This window comes from Bufo bufo, chromosome 5 (assembly GCF_905171765.1).
Source record: "Bufo bufo chromosome 5, aBufBuf1.1, whole genome shotgun sequence".
NCBI classification, from domain to species: domain Eukaryota; kingdom Metazoa; phylum Chordata; class Amphibia; order Anura; family Bufonidae; genus Bufo; species Bufo bufo.
This window is the reverse complement of record NC_053393.1, coordinates 364641567-364657116: the sequence shown is the minus strand read 5'-3', so window position 1 is coordinate 364657116 and position 15550 is coordinate 364641567. Positions and strand designations below refer to the sequence as shown.

The window sequence follows — 15550 nt, the reverse complement described above, 5'->3', positions numbered from 1 at the left end:
TGCAGAGAAAATTGCTTAAATAGCAATTGCTTAGTCGCCTCCATAGCTACCCTACCTACATTTGTTTCGGACTTTGAGGACGTTTTTTCTGAAAAGGGTTGCCAGAAGTTACCACCTCACCGTCCTTATGATTGCCCGGTTAACCTGATTCCCGGTGCAAAATTACCCAAGACCAGGTTATATAATCTTTTGGGTCCGGAGAGACAAGCCATGAAAGATTATATCTCCGAGAGCTTGGCTAAGGGACACATCAGACCCTCTTCTTCACCCGTGGCTGCAGGGTTTTTCTTCGTTAAAAAGAAAGATGGGGGCCTGCGTCCTTGCCTAGATTTTCGCGAATTAAACCGGATAACCATCCGAGACCCATACCCTCTTCCTCTCATTCCTGACCTGTTTAATCAGATTGCGGGTGCTAGGTGGTTCTCCAAACTTGATCTTAGGGGGGCCTACAATCTGATTCGTATCAAGGAAGGGGATGAGTGGAAGACAGCTTTTAACACCCCTGAGGGGCATTATGAAAATCTAGTCATGCCTTTCGGTCTGACCAATGCTCCTGCTGTCTTCCAACATTTCGTTAATGACATTTTTAGTCATCTTATCGGCAGGTTTGTGGTGATATATCTAGATGATATTTTAATTTATTCGTCTGATCTGAAAACACATGAGGTGCATGTCAGACAGGTGCTGCAGGTCCTACGGACGAATAAATTATATGCTAAAATTTAAAAGTGTGTCTTCGCCGTTCAGGAAATACAGTTCCAAGGGTATTTATTATCTGCTTCAGGTTTCCGTATGGATCCTAGAAAGGTCCAGGCAATTTTAGATTGGGATCTTCCTGAGAACCTCAAAGCACTGCAACGGTTCTTGGGCTTCGCAAATTTCTATAGGAAGTTCATTAAAAATAATTCGGTGATTGTAAAACCCCTTACTGACATGACTAGGAAGGGGACTGATTTTTCTAAATGGTCTGACGCCGCTAAAATTGCTTTTTCCTGTCTAAAAGAGAGGTTTACCTCGGCACCTGTACAAATCCAACCTGATGTCTCCCAGCCTTTTATTGTTGAAGTAGATGCGTCAGAGGTGGGAGTGGGGGCTGTGCTGTCTCAGGGTCCGTCTCCTGGCAAATGGCGTCCTTGTGCTTTCTTTTCTAAAAAACTATCTGCAGCAGAGAAGAACTATGATATTGGCAATAGGGAACTATTAGCTATTAAACTTGCGTTTGAAGAATGGCGTCACTTTTTAGAGGGGGCAATCCACCCCATCACTGTGATTACGGACCACAAAAAAATTCTGTACCTCGAGTCAGCTAAGCGTCTCACCCCTAGACAAGCTAGGTGGTCGCTATTTTTTACCAGGTTTAACTTTGTTATTACCTATCGTCCTGGGGCAAAAAATACCAAGGCAGATGCATTATCTCGTTGTTTTCCCTGGAGGGGGTAATGTGAGTGATCCGGTACCCATTCTACAAAGAGGAGTGGTTGTCTCTGCGGTACACTCTGTTCTGGAGGGGAATGTGTTAGAGGCCCAGGGGGACGCCCCGGTCTCTTGCCCCTCAGAGAAATTGTTTGTACCGTTAAACCTGTGTCTCGAATTATTAAAGGAACATCATAATTCGGCACTTGCTGGGCACCCGGGTAGTAAAGCAACCTTGGAGCTATTGTCTCGTCGTTTTTGGTGGCCAAGGTTGCGTCAGGATGTAATGGATTTTGTGTCTTCTTGTTCTACTTGTGCGCGCAAAAGTCTCTCATACACGTCCTGCAGGCTCTTTATTGCCACTTGTTATTCCCAATAGGCCATGGACACTTCTGTCAATGGATTTTATCACTGACTTACCTTTGTCTGCAGGTAAAACAGTTATCTTGGTAGTAGTGGACAGGTTTAGCAAAATGGTACACTTCATTGCGTTACCCGCACTACCTAATGCTAAGACTCTTACTCAGGTATTCATCAGTGAAATCGTGAAGCTTCACGGGGTCCCAGTTTATTTCTAAATTTTGGAAAGCTTTTTGTTCCCGTTTGGGGGTACACTTGTCCTTTTCCTCAGCTTTCCATCCTCAGTCGAATGGACAGACTGAGCATACCAACCAAAACCTTGAGACATATCCAAGATGTTTTGTGTCTGAAAACCAAAAGGTGTGGTCATCATATTTACCGTTAGCCGAGTTTGCCATAAATAATCGCCGTCAGGAATCTACTGGCAAGTCACCATTTCTTGGTGCATATGGTTTTCATCCCAATTCTGTACTTTCAAAGAGGGGGGGTCTTCTGGGGTTCCCAAAGAGGAACGGTTTTCGTCATCTCTTTCATCTGTATGGCAGAAAGTGCAAGCTAACTTGAAAAATATGGGAGGTAAATATAAATGCATGGCTGATAAGAGACGGTCGCCAGGTCCGGACCTAGGAGTGAATGACTGTGTGTAGTTATCTACTAGGAATATTAAATTAAAGGTTCCCTCTTGGAAACTGGGTCCTAGGTTTATTGGTCCTTACAAAATAGTAGCCATCATTAACCCTGTGGCTTTTCGCCTGGAGCTACCTCAGACTTTTAAAATTCATAACGTCTTCCATAAGTCGTTACTCAAAAAGTATGTTCCACCTCTAGAACCATCACCGCTGCCACCCCCTCCTGTTATTGTGGATGGTAATCTAGAGTTTCAAATATCCAAAATTGTTGATTCTCGTCGGGTCCGCCGTTCTCTTCAATATCTGGTGCATTGGAGGGGTTACGGTCCCGAGGAAAGAATGTGGGTTCCAGCGTCTGAGGTAAATGCCGACAGGTTAGTTCGGGTTTTTCATGCCTCTCATCCTGAGAGACCTAGTCCTGAGTGTCCGGAGGCCCCTCGTGGAAGGGGGGCACTGTCACGAGGGTGTCAAGAGCCACGTCTGACTCAGTTATACCCGGGGTCAGGAAGTCACAGCTGGTGGCTGTGCGTTCTATGTACAAAGATAGTGCTGTGTCTTAATGGTAGCTTTCTGGGTTTGCCTTGCAACCCTTTTTGGCTCACTCAGGGATCCGTAGCTTCTTCTCCTCAGCTGTTTCTTGTCCAGCACTCCTAACCTCCTTATATTTCCCTCTCTCACTTCTCTGGTTGCCAGATATAGAGCTTTCTGCCTGGACTTCTATACTGACCCACTGGAGCTGTGTAGCTGTGTTCCCTGGTTGTTGTTCCAGAACGTTACCCTCCGGATCCCTGTTGGGCCTTTGTGGTCTGCTGTTGTCGCCCACCTGGGATTATATGTTTGTCTGTATTGTCTGTCCTCTCCTTGGTGTTTTCCTTTTAGTGTCAGTGGTGCGGACTAGTGATCCCACCGCCCCGTTCACTACATAGGGCTTATCTTAGGGAAAGCCAGGGTTTAGGCACGTGATCGGCGTATGGGTGAGGAACCCGTCTAGGGACGTCAGGGCAGTCAGGTGCCAGCCGCAAGGTGAGTCAGGGGTCACCACCTTTCCCTCTCACTTGGACAGGGCCTTCCCATTTCCCTCCCTTTGCGTGACGCCGGTCATTACAATTGCCCAGCTCCAAACCAACCCCACTCAGCAGCTGCCTAGGCTTACTAGTGACATAGTATTACAGCACAGTGGTTTAACGGGTTATGGTCCCTCTTCATGGACTGATTACTGGCAGAAAAGAACATTCCTTGCTGTTATTGGCCCATGTAAAAGGCCAGCAGACGTCTACCAGCAATAATGTAAATAAACAGCCATATGAACTATCCAATCATTCAGACAGCTGTTTTTTCAGCCAATTATCTGATCTACATGCTATATATTAGAAGAAAATTTAGACTGGCATACTAAATTGCCAGTCTAAATTTTCTTGTAATATTTGTCTGAGGGTGGCGCCTCTTTTAGACTGAGCATACGCCCATCTGCCTGAGGCTTCTGAGCTAAGTACAAATGTAGCTGGTTCCTTCACTGCCCTGATAATGTGGACTTGGATAAGTCCAAGAGAGGCGGTGTATTAGTGATAGGGACCCATCCGCGGAAGCCACCTTGACGCTTGGTGGATGGGCCCGACACAAGTTTGATCAAAATGTGCGCTAAAAGCTTCCATTGATCTCAATAGTAGGTATAGTACCACTTGATTTTAAAATGATCCCCATTTCTCAGTTTTACTGCTTATATGTGTGCGCATCCATTATTTTTTTATTAACTACATGCTATATAGTCAATATCAACTCATTACCTGCCCTTGTAAAAGGACCCTATAGATTATACATTTGGCCTGAGTTAGCCTTTTACACATGTATTGTTTTAGGATAGAACCTCATCCAATGTACTCCCATTAGCAAATCCAAATTTATTGTATGAAATAAGATCAAAGTTCAGGCGTCATGGACAAACACCAATCTGATGTGTTTCAACTCTTTACAGAGTCTTAATCTATGATTAATCTATTTTCCAGGCATCTTCCAGAGTGTGGGGGAGCTGCATAGACTTTATCTGCTTATGTCTTTCAGATATCTTAAGGCCCTATTACACCTGCAGCGTTTGTATGAACGCTCATTAGCTATGATCTGGCAGTGTAATTGTCAACAAGAGCATACACAGTAAATAGAGCTACTGACCGGACCCAAACTAGGGAGGATAAAGGGTGACCCCTGTCAGACCCTCAAAGCTCTCCCTATGCTGCTAAAGCACATGCCCGGATCCAAATGGTGGAACGAGGCATGCCCGCGTACCTAAGACTGATGACCACTGTAACCCCTACAATAGTGGAAGGGGCACGGCCACCGGTACCCTGCTCAGTATATGGAGGGAACCGTGGTCGCCTCAGATCCAGTCAGAAAATAAACAGATACACTACAATGTCTGCACACTTAGCTGAAGGAGCTGCAGCAGCAGAGAAGACGGATCCAAAGACAGCTGGCAATATCCGGAGTACTTGCTGCAGCAGAACACAGGTCCAGTGAAATGATAGCTTACAAGTGAAGATACTCAAGCAAGAGCTACAACTCAAATGAGAAATATAATCCACACCCTACAAAAGGAGGAGGGGTGATTTAAAGGCAGGGAAATCAAACACAGGAGGAACAGCTGGGAGGAAGGAAACAGAAAGTAAAAACCTCATCACAGGGGCGGAGAAACAGAGCAGTGAGAACTCCTCCAAGCTCTAGTAGTGACATCATCACAGGGGTGGAGAAACAGAGCTGTGAGAACGTCTCAAAGCTCTGGTAGTGACAGTACCCCCCCCTCTACGGGTGGACTCCGGACACCCAGGACCCACCTTCTCAGGATGAGCCCTATGAAATGCCCTGATGAGGCGAGTGGCTTTAATGTCCGACATCGGAACCCACATCCTCTCCTCAGGACCATAACCCTTCCAATGAACGAGGTACTGAAGAGAACCGCGGACAATGCGAGAGTCCACAATTCTGGAAACCTCAAACTCCAGATTGCCATCAACCAAAATCGGAGGAGGAGGCAAAGAGGAGGGTACCGTGGGCTGGACATATGGTTTTAAGAGAGATCTGTGAAATACATTATGTATCTTCCAAACCCGTGGAAGATCAAGACGGAAGGCAACAGGATTGATGACTGACAAGATTTTATAAGGCCCAATAAACTTGGGACCCAATTTCCAGGAAGAACAGTATCATGATGCTCCTTGAAGAGTTTGTGACGTAGCTCAGGAGGCACAAACAACTTCCCAGAAGGACAACGGGCAGGTGCCTCAGTCTGGGCAGCCTGGACCTCGGCCTCCAAATCAGAATATAGAGCAGAAACAACTACCCCCTCCGCCAAAATGGGACCTGGGTCCTCGGAGTTTCCTCCTCCCGGAAAACAGCGAGAGAGAGCATCAGCCTTCACATTTTTGATCCCAGGGCGGAATGTAACAACAAAATTGAATCTGGAGAAGAACAGAGACCATCTGGCCTGCCTCGGATTCATACACCTGGCCGACTCCAAGTATGCCAGATTCTTATGGTCGGTAAAAATGGTGATAGGGTGCCTGGCCCCCTCCAACCAATGGCGCCATTCCTCGAAAGCCAACTTGATGGCCAACAACTCCCTATCTCCCACATCATAGTTTTTCTCTGCCGGGGGGAGTTTTTTAGAGAAAAAGGCACAGGGTCGCCATTTGGCAGGAGAAGGGCCCTGGGACAAAACCGCACCCACACCCACCTCGGAAGCATCCACCTCAACAATAAAAGGTAAGGAAACATCGGGATGCACCAAGACGGGAGCAGACGCAAAACTCTCTTTAATCTTAGAAAAAGCTGCAAGCGCCTCCTCCGACCAAGAGGAAAAATCCGCCCCCTTTTTTGTCATGTCAGTGAGGGGTTTGACAACAGAGGAATAATTCAAAATTAACTTTCTGTAATAGTTCGCAAAACCCAGAAAGCGCATCAATGCCTCCTGATTCTCAGGAAGCTCCCACTCAAGTACAGCACGGACCTTCTCCGGATCCATGCGAAAGCCAGAAGCAGAGAGGAGTAAACCCAGAAATTGAATCTCCGATACCATAAAAAGACATTTCTCCAGCTTGGCGTACAATTAATTTTCCCGCAGAATCTGCAGAACCTGAAAAAGATGATCCTGATGGGTCTGAACATCAGGGGAAAAAATCAAAATATTATCAAGATACACCAATACAAATTTCCCCATTAAATGGTAGAAAATACTATTAACAAAATGCTGAAAGACGGCCGGAGCATTCATCAGGCCGAAAGGCATAACGAGATTCTCGAAATGCCCGTTAGGGGTATTAAAGGCCGTTTTCCATTCATCCCCCTGTCTGACCCTGACCAGGTTGTACGCGCCTCTCAAATCCAATTTGGAAAAAACCTTGGCCCCAACAATTTGGTTGAAGAGGTCCGGGATCAGAGGAAGGGGATAGGGATCGCGAATCGTGATACGGTTCAGCTCCCTAAAATCTAGGCAAGGTCTCAGAGAGCCATCTTTTTTTTTTAACAAAAAAAAAAACCTGCGGCAACAGATGATTTTGAGGGACGAATATGCCCCTTATCGAGACTCTCGGAGATATAGGTTCGCATTGCGATTCTTTCCAGTTGTGAGAGATTGTAGAGGCGTGCTTTTGGCAGCTTGGCGCCGGGAATGAGGTTAATGGGACAGTCAAACTCCCGGAGAGGAGGTAGCTCCTGAACACCGCTCTCGGAAAACACGTCCGAGAAATCAGAGAGAAATGATGGCACAGTTTTAGTAGACACCTCTGCAAAAGTCGCTGTGAGACAATTCTCTCTACAAAAGTCACTCCACTCATTTATTTGCCTTCCTTGCCAATCAATAGTGGGGTTATGTCTAGTGAGCCAGGGTAACCCCAAAACTAGAGGAGAAGGCAATCCGTTAAGGACAAAACAAGATATATCCTCCACATAAGTGTCACCTACAGCTAGCCGGATATTGTGAACAATGCCCTTCAGCGATCTCTGTGAGAGTGGAGCAGAGTCAATAGCAAAAACAGGTATATCCTTTTCTAATGTGCAAACCTGAAAACCATGCATGGCTACAAATTGAGTGTCAATAAGATTGACGGCCGCTCCACTATCGACAAAAATCTCACAAGAAATTACTTTGCTCTCTAGCGCCACCCTGGCAGACAGGAGAAAACGGGAACTGCAGGTCAGAGGAAAAGCATCAATTCCTACATCAACTTTGCCCAAAGTAGCAGATGAAGCAGAATTTGATGATTTACCTTTTGAGGTTTTTCTCTTATTATCGCTCTTAGTACAGTTCAAGAATCTCCTAGACGGACAAACATTTGCCAAATGACCTATGCCCCCACAACAAAAACACACCATACTCTGAGGACTAAATCCTCTTTTATCAGGGGCAAGTCGACCTAGCTGCATGGGCTCCTCCTCAGAGGGGAGCGAGACAGGATGAGGCCCTTGCACACTGAATGAGTTCGCACCACTGCCCCTAGACTGACAATGGCTGGACAGAGAGGTCTCGTTTCTTTCTCTTAGACGCCTGTCAAGGCGTACCGCCAAAGACATGGCAGACTCTAAGGACGTTGGTCTCTCATGGAAAGCAAACGCATCTTTCAATCTCTCTGAGAGACCACGACAGAACTGACTCCGGAGTGCAGCATCATTCCAACCTGAATCAGCTGCCCATCTCCGAAATTCAGAACAATAAAGCTCCGCAGACAGTTTGTTCTGGCATAAAAAACTTAAGTTAGATTCGGCCAGAGCAACACGATCCGGGTCATCATATCTGCCCCAGGGCCACAAAAAATCTTTCCACGGATCGAAGGGAGGGATCCCCTGATGGCAGCGAAAAAGCCCAAGTCTGAGCATTACCCCTGAGCAGGGAGATGACAATCCTCACCCTCTGCTCCTCATTACCAGAGGAGTGGGGACACAAGCAAAAATGGAGTTTGCATGCCTCTCTGAAGCGAACTAAATTCTCACTGCCCCCGGAGAACGTTTCCGGAAGTGAGACCTTTGGCTCGCAACAGACTCCATGGGCCGGAGCAGAGCCCAATGCTTGAAGCCGAGTCATAGATTGACGGAGATCCTCTACCTCCAAAGAAAGACCCTGCATGCGGTCAACCAGGCCAGAAAGCGGATCCATGTCAAAAAGGACGGTTTTGGTGGATTATAATGTCACGGCTGTATGTGAGCAACAAGAGCATACACAGTAAATAGAGCTACTGACCGGGCCCAAACTAGGGAGGAAAAGGGTGACCCCTGTCAGACCCTCAAAGCTCTCCCTATGCTGCTAAAGCACATGCCCGGATCCAAATGGTGGAACGAGGCATGCCCGCGTACCTAAGACTGATGACCACTGTAACCCCTACAATAGTGGAAGGGGCACGGCCACCGGTGCCCTGCTCAGTATATGGAGGGAACCGTGGTCGCCTCAGATCCAGTCAGAAAATAAACAGATACACTCCAATGTCTGCACACTTAGCTGAAGGAGCTGCAGCAGCAAAGAAGACGGATCCAAAGACAGCTGGCAATATCCGGAGTACTTGCTGCAGCAGAACACAGGTCCAGTGAAATGATAGCTTACAAGTGAAGATACTCAAGCAAGAGCTACAACTCAAATGAGAAATATAATCCACACCCTACAAAAGGAGGAGGGGTGATTTAAAGGCAGGGAAATCAAATGCAGGAGGAACAGCTGGGAGGAAGGAAACAGAAAGTAAAAACCTCATCACAGGGGCGGAGAAACAGAGCAGTGAGAACTCCTCCAAGCTCTAGTAGTGACATCATCACAGGGGTGGAGAAACAGAGCTGTGAGAACGTCCCAAAGCTCTGGTAGTGACAGTAATACTCCCGCCAATTACCCACTGAACGAGCAAACACTGGTTCATCGAATAAATGGAGTCCTACATAATGTTTAAAAATAATCATTTGCCGGCTGCAGATCGTGCCGTGTGAATCAGCACTCCCCTGCTGGCAAACATTGATTCTGTATGGAGACAAGTGATGACATTAGTGATAACTTGTCCCCATACTGAGGAGGAGATCGCTGCATGTAATAGCAGCGGTCTCCTCTGCTACCGAGCAGGCAATTGCCGGGAAGGAATGCTTTCCTCCTGAGAATCGCCTGCAGAATCTCTAGGTGTAATAGGTCCCTAACAGACTCTACTTACATGCTACAGTCATTGTGATTTACAGACAAATTAGTATTCACATCAGATCAGATTTCAGAAAGTTTTCAGATACAGTATCTGTATATGAAAAGATGCTCTAAAGCCCTAAGGCCACTCTCACATGGTCAGTATTTGTAGGCCAAAACCAGGAGGAATCTTGTAGAGCGAAAGTATAATGTAAAGCTGTGTGTCTTTTCTGTGTTTTGACCCAGCCCTGGTTTAGGTCTACAAATAAGGGCACAAAATACTCACCAAACATTGACCACGTGAAAGTGGCCTAAGGGTGCCTTCACATGCTGCAGATTTTGTTGCAGAAATTTCTATTAAAATCACTTCCATTCATCTGATTTTCACAGGGCTATTATTGGGATAGCTTTGAACAAACCAGGACAAATGATCCAGATATTTACCTAATATACTAGTTGCATAAATTCTTTACTGCACAGTTCTGTTACTTCACCAGTAATACCCTCCTAGGTGGATGATCAAGACAGTTCTACTGATCAAATTTTTTTTTTTTTTAGTTCTACACATACAGAAAATGACTACATAGTTGTACTTGCAGGATTGTGCAGCATCTTGAGGATGTGTAAAAACTAAAATAAAAATATATACCCAAAGAAAAGTTGTGCATTTTTTGGAACAAAATAGTTAAAGGGGTTGTCTCACTTCTCACTAGTTAAAGGGGTTGTCTCACTTTAGCAAATGGCATTTATCAGGTAAATAAAGTTAATACAAGCCACTTACTAATGTATTGTGATTATTCATATTGCTTCGTTTGCTGGCTGGATTCATTTTTCCATCACATTACACATTGCTAGTTTCCATGGTTACGACCACCCTGCAGTCTATCAGCGGTGGTCATGCTTGCACACTATAGGAAAAAGCGCTGGCCTCTCTGGTGGAAACGAGCAGTGTATAATGCGATGGAAAAACGGATCCAGCCAGCAAACGAAGCAATATGGACAATGAAGTGACTGCTGAAGTGAGACAACCCTTTTAACTTATCAATAGAATACATTTTTTTACTTAATTTTGTTGTTGACATTTTAACAATTTATATGCAAAAAAAAATTCATAGAATTCATTTAAAATGTTACCTTATTTAATCTAAATGGTACTTCCATGGTATGCTTAGGGTTAAATTTCTCAGCCCAGACACCTTTAAAATATATGGCATTCACTACCACTAAATTGGTTGTTCTATTGACGGATCCCTGAGATAGTACTTCTGGAATTTTTCCTATAAAACACAGTAAATTGGGTAGTTAACAGAAAGCTATCCTATAATATCAAGACCTAGGCCTGTTTCACACGGTCAGTATTTGTAAGCCAAACAGGAGTGGAACCTACAGAGAAAAGGTGCAATATAAATATTTGTGCTTCTTCTGTGTGGTGGACCCACTCTTGGTTTGGCTTACAAATACTGATGCAAAATTACTGACCAAATACTGACCGTGTGAAAGAGGCCTCAAAAGGTGTTTTCTGGGTATATTAACTATCAGCATGCCACCTGAAAGATTCATACTTACCTGCTCCCCACCGCTGCAGTCCTGCACTCTGGCTCTCGTTCCCCCATCTTCCAGTCCACAGCTTGTTTTCTTCAGACCAGGGTATGGTCATGGGCACATGTGTCACCGCAGGCAGTAGTGACCTATGTTGAGTTGATGCAGGCTAGGGACCTTCCCTTGATAGTTAATATTCCCAGAAAAGGGTTTGTCTACTCTTATAAATAAAGCACATTTCTAGCAAAATGAAAAATTATTATTTAAATAATTATTTCTTATTTCAGTTTATCTTATTCAAATTTGTGTTTCAATTTATCAGCATTTTTAAGATCTTAGCTTGCTACTCTTACTAAATGTGTTATTAATTAATTATATGAGAGGGTTTTATGATCAATATCCACAATATCAAACCATCCTGCTAAAAATATGTTCCCAAATTGACTGCACCATCGAGAATGTAGAACCATTGTTTTTTATAATGCTATTGCATGTTTCTTTGCTATGATTTGTGTCATATTTGATACTGTGGATGCTCATGTATAGACTTAGGGGCACATTTATTAATTTATATTAGACGCCGGTTTTGATAAAAGCCCTAAACTGGCAGTGGATCAGCCCAAGTTATGAAGAGGCGCAGGCATCTCCATAACTTCAGCGCATCCAGCACCAGTTCTAAATGTAAGACCGCTTCTGAGCGGTCTTACATTTAGACCTTTTTCTACGCCTAAAACAGGCATAGAAAATGGTGAATGAGACAGGCCTACCTGTCCTTCCCCGCCCACACCATGCCCACAATTTTAGGCCTGGCATCAGAGGGACGAAGTGGCAGATAGCAGTGCAACTAACCTAATTTAGGCGTGTTTCAGCATAGTAAATTTGTACTGGAACTGTTGAGTACCAAACCTCTCATTTAAAAGAAACTTGTCACCATGAAAATGTGAATTAATCTGTGGGCAGAATGATAAAGAGCAGGAGGAGCTGAGCAGATTGATATATAGTTTTATAGGGAAATATTCTGTAAAACTTGTATTTCAATCATTTAAACTCCTGCTCATTCTGGGCTTTGAAGTCCAGGAGGCGGTCCTACAGTATCAGTGACTGACAGCTATCTCTGTATACACAGTCATAGAGGGAGGGCTGTCAGTCACAGATAGGACCTCCTTGATGTCAAAGCCCAGAATGTGCAGAGATATAAATAAATAAAATACAAGTGTAATAAAATAATAAATAAAATACAAGTGTTACAAGTCTTTTTTTTTTATAAAACTACAGTATATATCCATCTGCTCAGCTCCTCCTGCTACATTCAACATGACAGGTTCCCTTTAGCCCCCCCACAGTCATTAAAATTGGATAAACCCTCCCGAAAATGTCCCTTGTCTAAATGCAAATCTAGTTGGCACACAACTCTGGTAACTAAAGTTAACCTGCAAGTGACATAACTAACATCCCCATGACATTACTTAAAAGGAATCTGTCACCAGTTTTATGGTGTCCTAAGGGCAACATAAACAAGTGACAGATGCCCTTAGGAAAATGCTGGATCACTTTCTTTTTTTGACTATTGTAAAAAAACAGCTCCAGTGCATAATGATGAGTCCCAAATATTCATGAGCTCACGGTTCTCCCCGCCCACCTGCTGCTGATTTATTTGGAAATAAACTATCTATCAGAGGCAGGTGGACGGCTGTGAGCTCATGAATATGGGGACTCATTGGCATGCGCTGGAGCTGTTAGCAGCTGTGAGGGCAGCAGAAAACTGGTGACAGTTTCGCTTTAAAGGGGTTGTCTCACTTCCTATGGTGTGCAAGCACAGGCTACCCCTGCTGGATTACAGGGTGGCAGTAACCCCTGGAAAAGAACAGCGCAAAATGCAATGGAAAATGGATCAAGCCAGAAAAGGAAGCAATATGGACAATCACAATATATTAGTAAGTGCCTTGTATTAACTTTCTCTACATGATAAATGCCATTTGCGGAAGTGAGACAACCCCTTTAAGGACCAGTAACATTTCCCCCCTCTGTGTTCCAGCGGTCATAACTTTATTTTTTCTTCAATTTAGCTATATGAGACCTTGAATTGTGAGGGACTAATTGTAGTTTTCTAACCATTTTGGGGTACATACAGTGTATTAATTAACTTTTATTATTTTATTTTTATCGGGAAGATAAAACAAACAGCAATGTTAACAATTGTGGGATTTATTTTTACAGTGTTTTCTGTGTGGCATAAATAAGGCTACTTTCACACTAGCGGCAGCCTTCTCTGGCAGGCTGTTCTGGCAGGTGAACTGCCTGCCGGATCCGTGCTGCTGCTAGTGCACAAGTGCCGCAGGAGGTCCGCTCTGGCCCCATTGTCTATAATGGGGGCGGGCCGGAGATCCGGCGGCAGCACGGCAAACATGCCGAGAGACGGCCAGAATAAAACTACGACATGTATCTCTAAGCTTTGAAACAAGGCCAGAATCACCTGCTTTCACTGTCAGCTACTGTCATTCCTGACCTGATTTTTAAAAGCTATATCTCCCAATGTAGAGGAGATAATGCTGATTTTGTTTTAAAGTTGAGATCAACAGCTATCAAAGAAGACCAGGCCTATATGTCTATGTTCTAAAAAGCCTGAAATATGAAGGCTTAACCCTTTAATGACAGGACATTTTCCATTTCTCATTGTCTTTTTTTCTACCAGCCTTCCCAAAGCCATAACTTTTTTATTTTTCCATTCACATAGCTGGGACGTTTTTTTGCGGGATAAGTTGTACTTTCTATTGGCACTATTTACCGTTGCACACAATGTAGTGGGAATCAAGAAAAAAAATCCGTATGGGGTGGAATTATAAAAATAACAATTCTGCCACAACTTTTTAAGTTTTGTTTTTACAGTGTATTTTTATGCAGTAAAACTGACCTATTACTTTCATTCTCTGGGTCAGTACGAATACAACAATACCACATATTTATAGTTATAGTTTTAATGCTGAAAAAAAAAAATAATTCTTGCATCACCATATTCTTATCCCCATAAGGCTATTTTCAGGCAGCTGGATCTCCGTGCCACAGATTTGAAAGTAGCCTAACTATTTTATTTTTATGTGTACGGTGCTGTGCTGAGCTCATTTTTTGCAGGGTAATCTGTACTTTTCATTGATACCATTTCGGGGTGTGTATGACTTTTTAATCTCTTTTTATTCCATTTTTTGTGGGAGCGGAAGTGGTCAAAAGCCAGCGAATCGGCCATTTTGACATTTTTTTATTTTCTGCTGTTAGCCAGCTATGGGATAAGGATATATTTTTATATTTTATAGTATGGGTGTTTTCGCATGTGGCGATATCCATGATGTTTATTTTTTGGATGGTTTATGTATTTTTATTTAAATTTTTGAGAAAAGGGGGGATGATTTAAATTTTTATATTTTGTTATACTTTTAAAAACTTTTTTTTTCTTTACACTTTTTTTTTCATAGTTCCCCTAGAGAACTATTACAAGCAATTATTAGATTGCTTCTCTCATAGACTCCAATTCATTAGCACTATGTACACTGTGTCTGGTGGCTGCAGTACTGATCCCATTCATTTAGGATAGGTCCTCAATATAAAATCCCGGAAACTCTTTTTACAGGTATTGTTCATCCTGCCTTGTGACAATTGCCCTAGCTTTACTGATATGGGGAATGTTTTACTGCAACACACTAAACATGACAATATTAACCCCTTCAGGACACAGCCTTATTTCACCTTAAGGATCAGGCCATTTTTTGCAAATCTGACCAGTGTCACTTTAAGTGGTGTTAACTTTAAAACGCTTTGACTTATCCAGGCCATTCTAAGATAGTTTTTTCGTCACATATTGTACTTCATGACACTGGTAAAATGGAGTAAAAAAAAATGAATTTTTATTTATAAAAAAATAAAAAATTTGCCCAAATTTTTCAGAAATTTGCAAATTTCCAAGTTTCAATTTCTCTACTTCTATAATACATAGTAATACCTACAAAAATAGTTATTACTTTACATTCCCCATATGTCTACTTCATGTTAGGATCATTTTGGGAATGACATTTTATTTTTGGGGGACGTTACAAGGCTTAGAAGTTTAGAAGCAAATCTTGAAATTTCTCAGAAATTTTCAAAAAACAACTTTTTAAAGGACCAGTTCAGGTCTGAAGTAACTTTGTGAGGCTTACATAATAGAAACCACCCAAAAATGACCCCATCTAAGAAACTACACCCCTCAAGGTATTCTAAACTGATTTTACAAACGTCGTTAACCCTTTAGGTGTTCCACAAGAATTAATGGAAAATAGAGATACAATTTCAAAATTTCACTTTTTTGGCAGATTTTCCATTTTAATAATTTTTTTCCAGTTACAAAGCAAGGGTTAACAGCCAAACAAAACTCAATATTTATGGCTCTGATTCTTTAGTTTACAGAAACACCCCATAGGTGGTCGTAAACTGCTGTACGGGCACACGG

At 43.2% G+C, this 15550-nt stretch overlaps 1 protein-coding gene across 1 annotated transcript in view; it reads right to left on the bottom strand.

Annotated features, from left to right (window-relative positions):
- LOC121001244 (leukocyte elastase inhibitor-like) overlaps window positions 1–15550 on the bottom strand; it is a 69893-nt gene that overhangs the window by 7549 nt on the left and 46794 nt on the right. The window contains exon 5 of the mRNA XM_040432219.1: window positions 10669–10811. Within this exon, the coding sequence (XP_040288153.1) occupies window positions 10669–10811 (143 nt within the window). The remainder of the gene's footprint in view (window positions 1–10668; window positions 10812–15550) is intronic.